General features: G+C 65.6%; 1 protein-coding gene across 1 annotated transcript; it reads right to left on the bottom strand.

Moving 5' to 3' along the window:
- Positions 1–1,423: 1,423 nt before the first annotated feature.
- On the bottom strand, positions 1,424–2,014 carry ASCL2 (achaete-scute family bHLH transcription factor 2). The gene has a single exon (XM_054570728.1). It carries the CDS (start codon positions 2,012–2,014, stop codon positions 1,424–1,426), a length of 591 nt encoding a protein of 196 aa, XP_054426703.1.
- Between the last annotated feature and the right edge of the window lie 14,722 nt (positions 2,015–16,736).

Here is a 16,736-nt window from a genome sequence, read left to right on the forward strand (position 1 = left end):
CCCAGACGCCTGAGGCGGCCACAGCCTCCAGGCCTTGACTCCCGAGCTGCGAGGCGGCCCCACCCGCACGGCCCCCAGGGCGGGGACTCCTGCAGGGCGCCCCCAGCCTCACACGGTGCCCCAGCTGCTTTGGCACAAGCTGGCCTCCCAGACCTCCCACCTCTCCTCCCGCCCGATGGGGGCATCTGGGGAGAGTGAGGGTGGTCTGGGCCACCACCCTCCCCCTCGCCCCCAGGCCCAGCCCTCACCCGGGAGAAATGGGGGCAGCCCCCAGCACCCTGACACCCAGCCCTGGTTCACTTAAGCCCGGGCCTCTCCCCAGCTGCCGAGCTGCCCTGCGTCAACCTGGGGTTGCCCCGGGGCCCTGTCCCTCGGGGCGCAGCGTCCGGATCGGCCCGGTTGGAAAATTCCAGGTAGTGGGGGTGAGGCAGGGTGGACCATCTTTATTGTGTTCCAAGGTAAGGAGTCTTTGTATAAAAACAAGTTGTCACGTCTCCAGCGTCCCTGGGCAGGGCAAGTTAACGTGCGGAAAGCAGATGCTGCGTGTCCTCAGAAACTCATCTCCCTTCTGGGAACCTCTGGGGGTCGGTGCCCCAGCCCCAGTCCCAGCCCAGGGGGAGCCCGCGGTCAGGGTTCGAGGTAGCTGCCCCGCGGGCAGATCCCGCGGGCCGGTTCAGACTGGCACGTGGTCAAGCAGGGCGCCTGGGGAGGGTTATCCGTCGGAGTCCTGGCCTGGTCACGGCTTGGCTCCCAGGAGGCCCGGAGGGAGACGCAAGCTGCCCAGCTTGCCTGCTCCCCGGGGATGAGCGCACGCCCCCTCGCCCTCGGCATCCAGGGCGCAGCTGCGGGGAGGCAAAGGAGACAGGAACTCACGTTAGTGCGGGATCCAGCCCAGCCTCTACCTCCCACGGCCAAGACGGCAGTTTCGTTTGTTTGTTGGTTTGGGAGCTCGACTCTGTGGGTGCCCCGGCGCTGTCGGCCTGCGGCCCGAGCCAGGGCGGGGGACGGGCCGCCCTCCAGCCGCAGTGAGTCAGGGCCGCGCCGCCGACTCATTTCTGCCACCCGGCCCCGGCGCGCGATTTGCAATGCAAACTCACCCCGCCTCCCAGCGCCCAGATCTGCCCCGGGATCCGCTTGCACGCCGGGCCTCACCCGCCCGAGGGCCGCGCCCCCCACCACCCCATCTCCTCCCTCCCCCTCCCGCGGCGGAGCAGCAAGAGGAAGTTTTGCAATCCCGGACAAACAACACTGGTCTTGCACAGGCTTGAAAAAGTTGGGGGAAAATGAAGCGTGAGCGAAATCGAAGCTATCCCGGGGCCGGGCCCTCGCCTCCGCGGGCTGGCTGGGGCACGAGCCGCGCCGCCCCGGCCTCTGACCCCCACTGTCCCCCGACGCCCAGCGGTTACCTCGAGGAGCGGGGCTCTCAGTAGCCTCCTAACCAGCTGGAGAAGTCGAGCAGCTCGCGCTCCGCGGGGCTCAGCGTGCCCTCGCAGCCGCTGTCGTCGGACGAGTAGGCGGAGCGCGGGGAGCCGGGCTCCGAGCTGCCCCCGTGGCCCGGGGACGAAGAGGCGCAGGAGAGCGAGGCGGCGTCCGCGGGAGTCCCGGGCGGCCCGCGGGGCGCGGGGGGGCGCGCGGCAGGCGCCAGCAGACCCCCAGCCAGCGCGGCGCGCACCGTATCGTGCTCGGCCAGCAGGCGCTGCAGCGCGCCGATGTACTCCACCGCCGAGCGCAGCGTCTCCACCTTGCTCAGCTTCTTGCTGGCGCCGCCGTGCGGCACGTGCTGCCGCAGCGCCTGGAACCCCAAGTTCACCAACTTCACGCGGTTGCGCTCGCGCTCGTTGCGCCGTGCCACCGCCGCGGCACCACTCCCGGTCTCCTCTGCGCACGGCCGCCGCCGCCGGCTACAGCGCAACAGCTCTGGGGACGCCGGTCGCCGCTGAACGGCGCAGCCGCCCGAGACACCAGGCGCGGGGGCAGCGGGGGACACGGGCCGGGGCAGCGCGCCGCTGTCCATCGCACCCGCATCCACTCGCCCGGAGCCTCCTCCGAGCCTCGCTCACGGCGGGAAGGTGCAGGCCTAGGGACGGGGGACGGTGGAACGCCGGCCACGCCCCAAGGGGGCCTGTAGCACTGTGCGTCCCAGGTCTTCTGAGGCCCGGGACACCGAGCCACGAGAGGCCAAGAGCTGCTGGGCCGCGCGCGCAGGGGAGCGTGGGGCACTCGTGTCTCTCGCGTGCAGTCGGACGCTCCCCAGGTCTTCTCGACGCGGCGCAGACGGGCTGGTTTTTAAATGTATAGATAACCCTCCTCCGCGCGGCCGCCGCCTCCTTTCTCACGCCCTCCTTCCCTTGCCTCGCCCTCCCGCCACGCTTCGCCCTCCCCCTCGCACACTCAACCTGCAAAGACCAAGCCGAGAGCGCGCCCCCAACCCCATCCCGGGGGCACAGTCCGCAGGTCCCCGGTGCACCCCCCGCAGGTGCAGTCCGCGGGTCCCCGGTGGACCCCGCGCTCACAGCAGGTGCTCGTGTGCCCCCCTAAGACGCTTTATGCAGGTCCCGTGTGCAACGTCCCCCTCCCACGTCCAGGAGCTGTCAGCAGGTCGCCGGTGCGACCCCCGTCGCCGATCGCAGGCCACAGGTCTGCGACAGTCGGGTACCCCTGCCCTCGCGCACAGCCTGCTAGTCCCCGGAGCTGCAAGCCGTCCGCACGCGCAGCGCGCGCGGTGGAGGGGAGGGCGTGGCCGCCGGGGCAGCACAGGTGTGCCGAAGACCTGCGAGACCCCCGGGGGCCGCACGCGCCCAGCCGCCGCGCCCGCGCCCCTGCCCGCTGCGGCCGAGAGGCGGAGGCCCGCCTCCCAGCCAATCGCGGGCCGCCCGCTCGGCCAATAGCTGCGGGCGGGGCCCCACGCCCGGCCCCTGGGAGGAAGCGCGTACGCTCGGCGCGTGGCTCCCGGGAGCGCCTTTAACAAAGCTTGGCTGCCGCTCCGCCCCGCCCGGTCCCTCCCCCCGCGAGCGCGGCTGGGGTGGGGGCGCACCGCCAAGCACACCTGTTCCCCCGCCCGCTGCCCACCTGTGCTCCCGGAATGGGAGCGGGCGATGCAGCCCTGAGGGGAGGGCGGAGCCTGAGGAGTAGTTGGGACCCGGCGCTCTGGGTGGGGGGTGGGGTTCAGGGTCCTGGAGCGCCTTCCCCCCAACCTCTAACACACACACTCTGGTTTCCTTGCGCCCTGGGCCTGGGGGAGCCCTGAAGCGCAGGGCCCCTGACCCTAACCCCAACCCGGGGTGGCCATCCACCGTCCCCTCCCCCTCCCCCGCAGCTCCGTCCGGGTGTTCCTGTTCCCCCAAATGTTTCCGCCTTCCCGGTCTCGTTCGCTGGGGCTGTGCACCCGCCGGTGCCTACCAGCTCCTGGCCCTCTCCCCTTGTTCCGCGGCGCTGCCCCTGTTGACCTCAGCCACCCTTCCCCGGCGAGGCTCCCTCTCCCACCTGCCGTGAGGGCACTGAGGACGGGCTGGCGGGGGAAGGATGCCGCGGCGGCCGCCTTTTGCCAGCGCAGGCCGGCTCCCTAGGGGAAGTGGGACGAGAGAATTTCTCCCAGACGATGGAGGGGAAACGTCGGGTCGGAGGGGACTGGGCAGCGCAAGTGCGCAGAATGTGTTGGTGATGGGAGAGTTGTTCTACCCCACGGCCATAGCCTCACTGGTTTTTCCCCAGGGGGTCACCAGACCCCCCCCTGGGCCAGGACCCCTGTGAGTGGGGTAATGGGGCAGCCCCCCAGGCCCCCCACCCACTGCCTGGGGCAGGGCAAGCAGGGAGTATTTACTGCCGGCCTCCTGCGTGCTGGTTCCCGCCCCGCCTCTCCCTGCAGGGCTCTCTGGGCAGGTCCCCTTGGCCCTTGGGCCTGCCTGCGGAGTGACCGGGGGCTAGCACCTGCCGGGTGTTAGGGGGCCTGGGGCCCCAATTGTCTTCGGAGGACTCTGGCTCAGAGAGAGCAGGGGGTGTGTCCAGGGTCACAGCGTCACACCTCTGGCCAGATGAGCCCCCCAGACAGACAGGGGACCTGGACTCGGAATCCAGGTGGCCTGACCCTCTTCCCCGTCCCGGGGGGGAGCTGTGGCTGCCCCCTGCCTCCCCTCCCCGTGAGGCGCTCGGCCCCTCCCTGAAGGTCACGTGGCAAACCTCCGCCAGAGCTGCCTGCCCCCCTGCCCCGCCCCGGCCTGGGTGCCCGGAAATCCCCTGCGTCCTGCCAACAGGGGATCCTGGCTGGGCATCCGCTCGGCCTCCAGGGCCTGGAGACCCTCCCTGTCTACAGCCACCAGGCAGGCCACCCAGGTGCTAGTGGCTTTCACGATGACTCGCTATTTCTCAGGACTCTGGGGGGTGGGGGGTGGGGGGTGTCCCGGCTGGTTTGGCTAGTGCGCTCCAGCTGGGGAGCAGGGAGGGGGCCGGCAGGGCAGCCGAGGGCCAGACGGGCTCTCCCCGGGGTTACCGTCCTGCTCGTCACAGCGGGGCCCTGGCAGGGGGAGTGCAGACCCCCCAGGCACGGCCCTTTCTGAGACCCCCAAGAAGGGCTGATGGCGGCTGTGCCGATAGCAGCTGTGCCGATACCAGCCGCCTCTGTGAACACAGTCAAGTCGCGCCCGCATGCACTTTAAACGGGTGAACTGTATGGTAGGAGTGGGTTATTTCTCAGCAAAGCTGATTGAGGTAGAGCCTGAGTGCCCTACTGCGTGGGGGGTCTGCGCTATGCCACCTCGTGGGGCTCTGCCCCCGCCCCTGGCCTGCACCCTGGCACCCCCCGGGCCACTCGTGCCCCCGGCCTCTGCCCTCTCCTGAGCCCCCTCGCCCCCCAGCTGCAGCTGGGCAGCCGGTAAGCCCACCCCCCGCCCCCAGCATCTGCGCTCCTCTCCGTGACTCCGCCTCCTCCAGGGACCTCCTAGGCGTGCGGTCACACAGCGTCTGTCCTTCTGTGTCTGGCCGACGCAGTCGGCACAGGGTCCTCAAGGTCCCTCTGTGTGGTGGCGGGCGCACCCACAGCGAGTCCAAGTGTGGGCCGGCCACGGGTGCACATGGACACGTTGTCACCGGACAACGCAGCTGTGGACGGAGGGGGTGGGTGGCACACCCGCTGCGGAGCTCTGGCCTCTGGAGGCCTCGCTGACGGGGGCGAGGCGGCCCAGGCAGGGCCGGCCGTGGCTGCAGGTCTCGGAGGCCTGGGCGGCACCCCGCCCCCCGGCCCCCGCACGGGAGCAGCCAGCCTGGAGCCCGGAGCCCGCAGCCCGCAGCCCAGCCCGCCGCGCTCGCCCACCCTCACACGCAGGGCCGCTGTCTCCTGCCGTCGCCCCGCAGGGCAGGCCCCGGACGGACGGGGACGGCCCCGGCGCCGCGGAGCCCGCTGCGTTATCCAAATCAGCCAGCCCCACGCCTGCCCGCCCACTTCCCTCGGAAACCACAGTAAAGGGCCACGTTTTCCCCTCCCACTGCCTCCTGCGTGACCCTGGTGTGCTCGGGTGGCCCTGGGTGGCATCACCTGTCTCCTGCCTTGGGGACTGTAACAGACCATCTATCCAGTGGCATCTGGGCCCTGATCTCCTGGCCCCCCGTAGCTGAATAGGAACAGAACCCACATTTTAAATACCCCTCGCCTGAGGTGGCAGACAAGGAAACCGAGGCTAGAGGGAGGCATCCACACCCCGAGGGCTGGCCCACGAGTGGGAGGGGAGGGTCGGCCAGCCGGTGCCGAGCTCCATCAGCTCTGCCTCCTTGCGGGGCTCCAGCCGGGGCCTCTCGCGAGGCTGGGGGCCCAGGGGGGCTCCTGGGGCTGTGACCCTCTGACCCGGCCAAACCCACTGAGGAAGCAGCACCCCCCGCCCCCCAGCACTGCCCACGGAGTCCACCCCGCGCTCCCGGGGGCGTGTGAGACCGTGAAGAGAGCGGGACACATTCAAGGCTGGGCCAGTCCGCCAGGCCGCCCCCTCTGACCCCAAGGCGGTAGAGCGCGCAGGCTCAGTCGCCTCAGGGCCAGCGGAGAGGGACGAAAGCAGCCGTCCGAGTAACTCGGAACGAGAAGGAAGCAGACAGCAAGTGCGGGTTTCTGCGGAAACCCACACCCGCGCCAACGGCCCGGTGGGGCCAGGCCCGCCTGCAGTCTCGGAGCTCGGGCTGCTTACAAACAGGGGAAGGAGGAGAGAACGCTGGAGAGGCCGGTTCAACGTGAGAAAAAGTACGTTGCCCAGCAAAGCCCGTTCCCAGGGATAAAGGGCATTTCATAACGAGGGGTCGGGGGAGAGGCTAGGACCGTCCTCACAGTCAGACCCGCAGGAGAGAGACAGGGTGGAATTACAGGTGGAGACGTGCACTCTCCTGCCTTCGCACGCTGGGGAGGGCAGGTAAACAGGAAGCTAGAAAAACAGGGAAGGAAGTTCCCGCGTTTTGCTGCATGTGATGCGCACCCATGGGTTTGTGTGCATTATTCAGGGCATTCTCATACCCACGATATGTAATCATTATATCCATGCATAATGTGCATCCTTATTTTCCCCTGAAAAATTTGGGCAAAAAAGTGCTCATTATACGTGGCAAAATATGGAAAAATAACACCATCACCCAACTTGGCCTGACAGACATGGGGAGAAAATTCCACCCAGTAACAGAAAAATGCACATTGTTTTTAAATGTATGTGAAACTGTTACCAAATTAAACCTCCTGATGAGCCCTAAAACAGTCCTTGAAAAATGTAAAAGGATTCAAGTTACGCAAAATATACTCTCTGGCCACAGTGGAATTGAATTAGACTAGCAAGATATCTGGAAAATCTCCAAATGCTTGAAAATAGAAAAAAAAAAATAGATCAAAATAACTCGTGAGTCAAACTTGAAAGTACTTTGAACCAAGTAAAAAGGAAAACACAAAGGTTGGAAAATGTGGGGAACACAGCGCTTCCCGGGAAGCTCAAGGCTCTCAACGGGCAGCCGCGCAAGTGGCGGGACTTCGGCTTCCGGGCAATTAGAAGAATCAGAGCACACGAAACCCAGCCTGAATAGAAGAGACGCCGAAACACGAACCGGAGCGGAATCAGTGAAACGAAAACAGGAAACCACCGCCGGCCACCGAAACTGGCCAAAACTAGTCAGGAAAGGCCGTGCCATCCCACAGGCTTCCCTGGAGAAAGGAGAGGCGGTCGTTGCCCACGGCAGGGACAGTGCGGTGACCGAGCAGACCCTGACAGGGATTACAGGACAGCAGGAGAGCGGCAGGGACTTTATGCCCGTGACATCATCCGCGAAGACGAGGGAGGCCCCTGAGAACATGGAAGCGGCCACAGCTCGCTCAAGAAGAAACGGGGGTGCAGGAGAGCCCCGTGCCTCTTCGGGCCCGAGCCCCGAGGCGGAGGAGAGCGGCGGCCCCGGGCGCATACCGTGCCGTGAGCCCTTGCAGGCATTTCCGGGAGAAATAAAACCAACTCTACACACAGCCACGGAGAACCATTGGAATGGCAGGAATGCTCCCAGCTGGATGGCTTTCCTCTCCGACCGGGGACAAGACGAGGGAGGCTCTACCCGAAACTCCTCTTTAACGTCGTTCTGCGGGTTTCAGCCCGAGCAACAAGACCAGAAGAAGGGGGGAGGGCCTGGTCGGAAGGAAAGAGGAAACCGCCTCATTCACGGAAAACATGATCCTCTACGAAGGAAACTGGGCCAGATCTAGAAACCCCACTCTAATTACCGTGCGGTTAGCAAGGCTGTAAGACACAAGAGAAGTACAAAAACAAAACAAACAGAAAATAGGAAGTGAACCTTACAATACTGTGGACAATAACATCAAAAATATCAAGCACTTAGTTGTAAATAATGGCAAAGCTGTTCCTGTAGACGGAAAACCAGAAAACACAGGTGAGAGAAATGAAAGAAAACACGTAAGTGCAGAAAGACGCTCTGTCCGTTGTCCCCAAAGGGATCCCGCGATTCAACATAATCCCCATCGAAGTCCCAGCAGGCCTTTCGCAGAACTCGGTGCACGGGGGCCGCACGGTCACACGTTCTCCGACTCCCGCAGGCTCGTTCCCACCCTTCCAGGGGCAGGCGGCGCCCCCGGGCGCGTTCGGGGACACGCCGGGACCCTCCCTGGTGGGACTGGGGGGATTTTTTCTCATGCGATGGCTTTTTGCAGGAGGGCTCACGAACACAGTGGCGTTTCTGCGCAGGGAATGGACACGGCAGCAGTCGGTCCCCACGCTCGCCACGCTGTCTCTCCGTCTCACCCTGTTCGATGGCAACCCTGTGCCTTTGCGATTTTTCTGTTGGCTGCGTCGAACATCTTCAGGTCGGACAGGGCAGGCCCCTGCTGGGGTCCTTCCATCCAAAGCGGACCCACCCGCACGTGGGCGCTCCTGCTCCAGCCTCGGTGTCAGCGAGGGCAGCGAGCACACCCAGCTCCCCCTGCAACGTGGACAGGTGGCCCTGGGGGCCGAGGTTTGGGGGCTTTGACATCTTGTCATGCTAAGGCCGTTTGCTTACCCCAAACAGCATCCGCCAGGGTGCCCTTTGGAGCCTAGCGTTTTCCACAGAGAAGCCGGGCATAGGCCTGGGCCGAAGGAAATTCCTAGACACGCCCAGTTTTGCTGCTGTTATAAGTGGCATCTCCGGGGTCACCGCAGCCTCTCGCTGTGGTGGCAGGCGCGGGGGCAGCGCTGGCGCTTCCCTGGGTCCGCGACTCCGGGGCAGCCTCCGGGGCTCATTCCGCCGGCCGCCCGTGCCTCTGTGGCGGATGCTCTAAATACGTGAGGGCTCACGCTGCTACCCCCTCCCACTCAAGCACGACTGCACCCTCCGGGACCCTCTGGGTGAAGTCCTTCCTCTCCTGCGGCTTCAGAACACAGCTCTCTGCCTCTCGTCTTCAGTGCTGCCCTGAAGAAGAAAACTGCGAATCTCGCTCTGCCCGGCGGTCCGAGGGTATCTCTGGAATGTTCTGGAGCTTTGCATTGTCAAGGGTCACCACGATGCATCTAGTTTCCCCCTTATGTGTCCTGTTGGCCTCTGAGAGCCCTTGCTCTGGCCTCTTTAGTGCTGGGGGGCTGTTTTCATTCCTTATTCAAATGCCGGCCCCGCCGCTCTTCCCTCCGGACCCTGCCCCCCGCGGCCTGTCTGCAGGCCGCGCCCACTCCCCTCAGTCGGTTCCCTCTGTGCTGCCTGCCTCGTCTGCCTCCTGAACCGCCCCACGTCCCCGCAGCACAGCTGGTCTCGCCCGTGCACCTCCGCGCAGCGTCCACGCGCCTCGGGCCGCTCGTTCTGCTCGCGAACTGCCGCGTCTGCGCGTCCGGCCCCTCCCGGGGCCCCGCCGGGGCCTCCGTACCCCTGCTCCTCGTGGCTGGCGTCGCCCCTGCGTTTCCGCGTGTCTCTCGGGACGCCTCGGGCCCCTCGGTCCCTCTGTCTCTGCGATTCTGCCTCGGACGCCGCACAGGCGCCGGGCCGCGGTCTCCCTTTCCCAGGGGGTGCGCCGGGGTCTGCGCTCCCCTGCGGCGACATGACTCGGTCGGGTCTGGCCTGGGGAGACCCAGCGCTGGGCCCCGTCTGGGTCGGGCCGGGCCGGGGGACGGGCTCGCCGCCCCTTCCCTCTTGTTTTCTTTTCATCACGCACACAGTCGTTCCCTTCCTTTGAGGCAGCCGGGTCCTGAAGAGAAAGAGGCTGGGGGACGGGGAGGGACGGGGCAGGCCCGGGGCAGGGGTTGAGACTGAGGAGGCCGCCAGCAGGCAAGGAAGGGGCCCGGGGCCAGGGGCGGGGCGGCACCAGCAGGTCAGGAGGCGGGAGCGGCCCAGCGTGTGCGCGGGGATGGTGGGAGCCGGGTGTCGGGTGGTGGGGGGTCCGAGAGGCCAGTGCCAGAGACGGGCGGGGGGAGCGTGGCACACGCCCTGTGATGCTGGGCTGGAATCGGAGGGGTGGCTGTCAACTCACGGCTTTCGATGTGGAGAGACAGAGACGTAGCTGTGCGAAGGGACCGACAGAGAGGCAGAGGGACAGAGGGGGAGAGAGAGAGTGCTCAGCTGATCGGCTGCCGGAGCCGGTGCCCGGTCGCACTGAGTGCGCCTCCCGCCGGGGTCGTGGTTTCTAAAGACCACGTTCCGCCCAGAGGACCCACAGCTCCCGGGGCCACGGCGGGGGCCCGGGCTGAGGGAGGGGAATTGCAGGAGGAGCCTGAAGCATCTTGACGTCTCAGCAGGGAGGTGAGCTGCTCAAAGAAGGACGGGTGTTGATCAGAATGACGCCCACGCCGGCTGGAAAGGCTCCTGGCCGGGCGTATCGGGGACAATTGTAGCATCAAAATAAGTAGATAGCAACAGACCACAATCCGTTGAAATGCCCTTATCCCGTCGTCCCGTGCGGAGGAGACAGGCCTCTCTGTTGCAGTAGAAGGCCTGCTCATAAACGGTATCCATGGGGGTACATTCCACTACCCCCACGGATGCCCGAAACCACGGCTAGTACTGAACCCTACACGTGCCTAACCCACGATACAGTCTAACTTATAAATAAGGCGTAGTGAGAGGCTAAACTAACCAAGCATAAAGCAGCACCATTGGAACACTTGGAGCAATGATAAAGGTTATGCAATGGTGGCAGGCACACCTATGACACAGTCGAACTTATACACTAGGCACAGTGAGAGGTGAGGGACAATCCCCAGGCATAACACAGCACAGTCAGGACCACGTGCTACAAGGAAAGGTATGTGGTCGCGGCCCCTCCCTCTCCCGAGGTATCTGGCCGCCCCGGGCTCCCCCTCCGCCCCGGGACAGGGTGGGATGAGAAGGCGTCTACGTGACGGGACGCAGGGAGGCGAGCGCCGGGGGCGCTGTGACAGCTTCAGGCTGCTCGGGCCTTCTGATGATTTGGAGGAGCCCTGGGAAACGCTCGGCACGCCCGCCCTCGGCTCAGGGGCCTTTGACCTCGAACGGAGGGACAGAGTGCTTTCCGGTGGAAGGGGTTTGCCGCCAAGAGCGGCAACGAGGTCCGGCAGAGGGCAGCCGGCACGGCTGGAGGCACAAAGGTGGGAGGCCTTGTGTGGACGCGGGGGCCTCTGTGAACGGTGCCGCGGTCGGTGGGGCGGGTGCAACGAAGGGGCTTGGCGCGGTGGAGTCCCGCGTCCCGTGGCGGCCGGGCCAGGGGGAAAAGAAGGCTTCCCCGAGCACAGGGCCCGCTGATCTGATAAGGGAAGCAGCCACCGAGTGACTAACAGGGAGGGACCCTGGACAAGGGGTGAGTCACGCTGGGCTGGACAGGTGGGGGCCTGCGATCTCTTCAGGCTGCTCGGGACCGCGGGCAATTTACAACGTGCAGATGGTCAGCGCCTGCAGTTTTGCATTAATGTGTTTGGACTGTGGCGGACCGCGGCCACCTGAAGCCTCGGAGGGCGCAACCGCGGGGGCGGCGGCACTGCGGTGACCGCCCGTCTCGCGCCACCACCAGATGATGCTACCAGCGAGACTGAGATTTTGCAGGGTGACAGGATAGTTCACGTTTCCACGTTCCTCCCCCACAAAATACAAATTGCGAAGGGCCGACGCTCACGCCCCGCCGGAGAGAGCCCTGTGCGCACAGCTTTAACCAAGGGTCCCGGGTCAACGGGCCAGGACACCTCCTGCCCCCTCCGGCTTCGCGTGCCTGGAAAGCACGGCTCAGGGGGAACACGCGTGTTCGGGTTTTGGGCAACAGGGAGTGAGTGAGCCGTGAGAGGTGGGAAACAGACCAGGAAAGCTAGTGCTTCTGCCGCCAGCCACGCATTCCCAGGCCCCCCTGGAGGTCTCCTGAGGCGGCAGAGGTGGGTCCCAGAGACCCAGGAGGTGGAGACGGTCAGAGTCCCCGGGGGCAGATCCCCGGGGGCGGGCGGGGAGATGGAGATAGAATATGCTAGAGGCTGTGCTCTGTCGAAGAAGCCAGACACAGAAGGACAAACACTGTGTGGTCCCACCCAGCGGGGGCTCCCCGGTTCATCAAGCCCATGGAGATGGGGCGGGAGGCGGGAAGGCAGTGCCCCAGCATCTTGGACATTTACATGCACAGGAAAGGATTAAACCACTGCAGCAGCCAGAGCTGGAAGGGAAAGGGGGCCCACCTCTATTCCTGGGGAACCCCACTGTCTCAGCCAGTGGCAGAGTGGGCGGAGTCAGCAGCAGACCGAGGAATGGCAGCCAAGTCAGCGACACGGAAAGCAGGACAGAGAGCGCCACCAACCTGAGAGGCACAGGGACACCCTCCCCCCGACTGGCTGGAGGCCGCAGGGTGGAGGCAGAGGCCCGGACCGGTGTCCTGCTGGGCACAGAGCCGGGGGCGTCCGGGGAACGGCAGCCAGGGAAACGGGGGCTCCCAACTGGACGAGCAGGGAGAACGGGGGCCGGGGGGAGGTCCCAGGCTGCGTCAGCCACGCCCATCACAGCAGCAGGACCCAGAGTGACCATCTGTGTCCGGTGCTGGGCTGTGGGACGGCCGGGCCGGCGCCGCCAGGTGAGCCGGGGGATCCCGGACAAGCCCTGGTCCGCCGAGCAGCCAGCTTCCTGAGCGTAAAAAGATGCCGTGGCTTCACTTCCACCTTCGCGGCTCACAGCTGGGCCACGGCCCGCACACACCAGAGCTGGGCAGGGAGTGCAATCCTGGGAAACCCTTCCCAGTCGCCTGAGGGGGCGGCGAGTGACCCCACGCGGCAGCACCCTGCCCTGCCCTCGGCATTCACAGGCATCTCTCTGGCTCTCACTTTTTTTTTTTTAAACAAAAAGAACAGCTTTATTGAGACAATTCACATACCCCAACATTCACTCTTTTAAAGTCCTCAGGTCACCCTGGCCGGGTGCCTCTGTAGGTTGGAGTGTTGTCTCGTACACCTGAAGGTTGCAGGTTCGCTCCCCCGTGGGGAACCGACGGCAACCGATGAATGTTTCTCACTCCGATGTTCCTATCTCTCTCTCCCCCTTCCTCCCTCTCTAAGATCAATAAACATATCCTTGGGTGAGGATTAGAAAATAAAGAAACGTGTCCAGTGCTCGGGTCAATGGCTGGCAGGACATCCACAGCCGCACGACCGCGGCACTGTCCAGCTCCAGGACCGTTTCGGTGCCCCAAAGGGAAACCCACGCCCGTTAGCCATGCCCCCGCCCCCCGTCTCCCTCGCAGCCCAGGCCACGCTGATGCCCCTCTGTCTCTGTGGATGTGCCCGTACTGGACGCTTCCTAAAATGGAGGCGGACACCGCCCCACGTACACCTTCGCCTCCTGTACTTACCTTCCAAATAAAGACAAAGCCAAGCCGCGCTCCACCTAGCGCACTGCTGCTAAGCCCTGCAAGCAAAGGCACGTCCCTGCCTCCCGCTCCGGGCGCTGCCGGGCCCTCCCGACCGATCCCGTTCCCGTGCGGAGCCCTGGGCAGCGAGGACCGACGGGGACGGAGAGTGGACGGCGGGGAACCCGCAGACGGGGATGGTGGGGGAGCAGGAGCGGAGAAGAAAGCTGGGGGCCCCGGTCACATCCGGTTCCTTCACCGCAAAGTAAGGGAGAAACGCCGGGGAGCCTGCCTCAGGGCCGCAGCCGGTCCCACGGGGCAGGAGTCTGCACGCACCTTCCTCCAGAACCGACGGCAGGGCCCCTCCAGCTCGAGGAGCGCTGGGCAGGGCGGCTCCGCTGTGCGGGCCGGGCAGACCGACAGTAAAGACCCGTGGTGGCCCCGGGAGGGAGGGAGGGAGGGGTGCGCAAGCAGAGCCCCGCACACAGGGGCACAGGAAGATGATGTGCTCACGGCCCCAGGACACCTCGGTGATGACCTGTGGCCTCCTGGGCAGGCGGGGCCGGGCCTCCACCCGGCCAAGCCCTTGGGGTTGGGCGCAGGGGCCGCTCACGCTCCAGGCCGCGGGCCCAGCTCACTGACTGGGAAGAAGGGCTCCCTCAGCACGAGCTAGGAGGGTGGAGGCTGCCACCTCCTGGCCCCGGGAAGCAGTCTTGGGTGACAAGGGCCTGCGGCAGAGCTGAGTCCCGCCCCTCACCCCGGATTCCCGGAGGCAGCTGCTCCGTGAGCCCAGACTGCAGCAGGCGGAGAGCCTGCCGGCCCGCTGAGCACGCGCGGAGCTGAGTGAGGGGACAGCTGCGTGGAAACGAGCAAGCGAGGGGCGGGTGGGCGAGGAAACGGGCGGGTGGGCGAGGAAACAGGTGAGCAGCTGGGCAGGTGGGCAGGTGGGCAGGTGACGTCCCTGGATGAGCGGGCGTCCCAGTGGGTGAGCAATCGGGGCCGGGCAGGGGGCGCAGGCAGGCTCGGAGCCCAGAGCCGGGGCCCGGTGAGTAGCGGGTCTGCGCCGGCTCCGAATGCCCGCTGCCCTCGTGCTGTGAGACTGAGGTGAGCGATGACGCTGGGCTTTCAAATGAAATGCACGTGGGACAGTTTCAGGCTCACAGAGACGTTGCACAGTGGGTTCTCAGCACCCCACACCCAGATCCCCCCGTACTAACATCTGACGTGGGTGTGGGCGTTTGTCACAGCAAGTCAGTCGGTGCGCATCCGCGGTCGTTCACTACGGCCGTGCTCTGTTCGGTGCCCGCAGTCTCCCCCCGTCTCCTCTGCCCCAAGACCCCTGCAGGCCCCCACGCCACACACAGGCCCCCGTCCCCCGAGGCTCCCCTGGGCTGGGACGGCTTCTGTCTGACAGTCTTGAGGAGGACTGGCCGGCGTTTGCAGGCTGTCCCCTAGGGGGCTTGGCATCACTGTTAGCTTGGTATTGCGGGTGCGGGCGAGGATGCACCTGGTCACATCGGGGCGCGCGCTCCCCACGGGACCGGCCCCCGGGAGGCTGGCCGCCCCCGCCGGGCCGAGGCGTGCTGCTCAGGCGTCGCCGGCCCGTCCCGCGCCCTCCAGGGCAGGCGGCGGCGGTGCCCAGCCCCTCTCGGGGCGGCAGTGAGGCCCCCCGCCCCAGCGGGGTGCCCGCCCTCAGCACCTGGGATGCTCCTGCACGGGCGACTCGGTGGGTGATAGTCCAATACGACGGTGCCGGTTTTACCGCTCGATTGTTTCAGTTTGGCCCCTGGGAGCTCTTTCAGCTGGCTCCTGTGCCAAAACAGTTTTCAATGAACCAATTCATTATTAGCGGAGGGGGAGGAGGAGGGAGGACAAGGAGGTCCCTGAAGGGCGAATAACATGTCACACACACACCGGTGCATGCGCCCACACACTCAGAGGTGCCCACATGCAAGCACACACATGTGCGCACACAGGCGTGTGATTGCATGCACACGCCTGCACACAGAAACACACATCGGCCCGTGAACACATGCATGTGTGTGTGACACACCCATGCACACACATGTACGCAAAGACATGCACACTCTCGTGTGCACGAATTAAAGCCCTGTATCTCCTAGACAGGCGGCAGCCCAGGCCTGTTGGTGGGAGGCCTGATCCTCAGGGCAGGGGACTCTGTGCCCCTGGGCTAGCCCCTTGGGGCTGCAGCTGCCATGGTAGGGTCCCTCCTTGGCCCACCGGTCGCCCTTGGGGGTGGGAGGCCGCCCCCGGTGTCCAGAGAGGAGGGGCGAGCAGCCCAGGGCTGCGCAGGGCCAGGAGCGTTCTTAGGTGCTGTTTGCTCTTGCAGAGCGAGTGTTGGGGGGGGCGGGGCTCATGGGCGAGCGCCGTGGTGCCTGAGGCCTGCCGGGCACCCTCACCAGCCTGCGGGCACCGGGGAACGGGGCTGCGGTCGGGGCCTGGTCAGCCCCCACGTGGTTGGTCCCTGGGCGAGCCTTCTTATGACATGTGCCCACAGAAGGGTTTGGTGCCACTTTGGGAGGACACCTCGAGGTCACCTCTGGAAAGTGCTGGGCACACAGTAGGTGGGACCCCGGCCTGGCTCCCATTCCAAATGTTTTCCTCCACGCTCGGTGCCCAGGCGCCCGGCACGCTGGCCATGCCCCGTGCCACCGCGTGGCCCCCTCCGGCGCCGGGGAAGCGAGTCCCCGGAGAGGGCGCTGGGCTGCCCAGTCCCACAGCCTAGGCGCTCGGCCGCCCCCCGGGGCACACCCGCGCCCCAGCCTGGGCCACGCGTGGGGGATCTTCTCGTGTCCCCCCAGAACCAGGAGCGCCCCACATTCTGAGACACAGAATGGGGGCAACTCCAGCAGGGGAGGCGAGACGCACACAGGTGGCCCCACCCCGTCGGCAGTGGCCCCCGAGGTGCAAACAGGCCGGGACTGGACACAGACGGTGGGTCACTCAGCACGACCTGCGTGCATTTGCGCTGGCAGCTCCGCCCCTCCGTGGGTTCTGTCGGAGGCCCAGTGTGGGTGTGCGTGAGCCCCCTCCCCGCGTCCTCAAGATGGCGCGGCTCCAAATTACTCATTTGTGCCGCCGAAGCATCAAAAATCAAATTACTTTTTCAAAAATTTAGTTGTCACCGAACGTTTCAAATGGTGTTATGTAAGACAAGGTTCAAAAACGATGTTCCGATTAGACCTGCCTCCCAGGTGCCTCCCAGGATTAAGGTCCGGGCAGGACGCACCAGAGGGCCAGCCTCTGCTTGCACACTCCCGAGACAGGGAGCTCACCCCCTACCCAGCTGCCTTTTGCTACACGCTCCCCTCCTCCCAAGGTGTCTTCTGTGGCCACACCAGGAACAAGGCCGCGCTCTCCTGGGGCAGGTCTCAGATGTCCATAAATGTCCTGGTGTCTAGGGCCAGGGCTGGGGCAGCAGGGGGTGGCAGAAGCTGCCTCGCCGCCCCTC

This window comes from Pteronotus mesoamericanus, unplaced genomic scaffold (assembly GCF_021234165.1).
Source record: "Pteronotus mesoamericanus isolate MK-2021 breed Mesoamerican mustached bat unplaced genomic scaffold, CSHL_Meso_final contig_214, whole genome shotgun sequence".
NCBI lineage: Eukaryota > Metazoa > Chordata > Mammalia > Chiroptera > Mormoopidae > Pteronotus > Pteronotus mesoamericanus.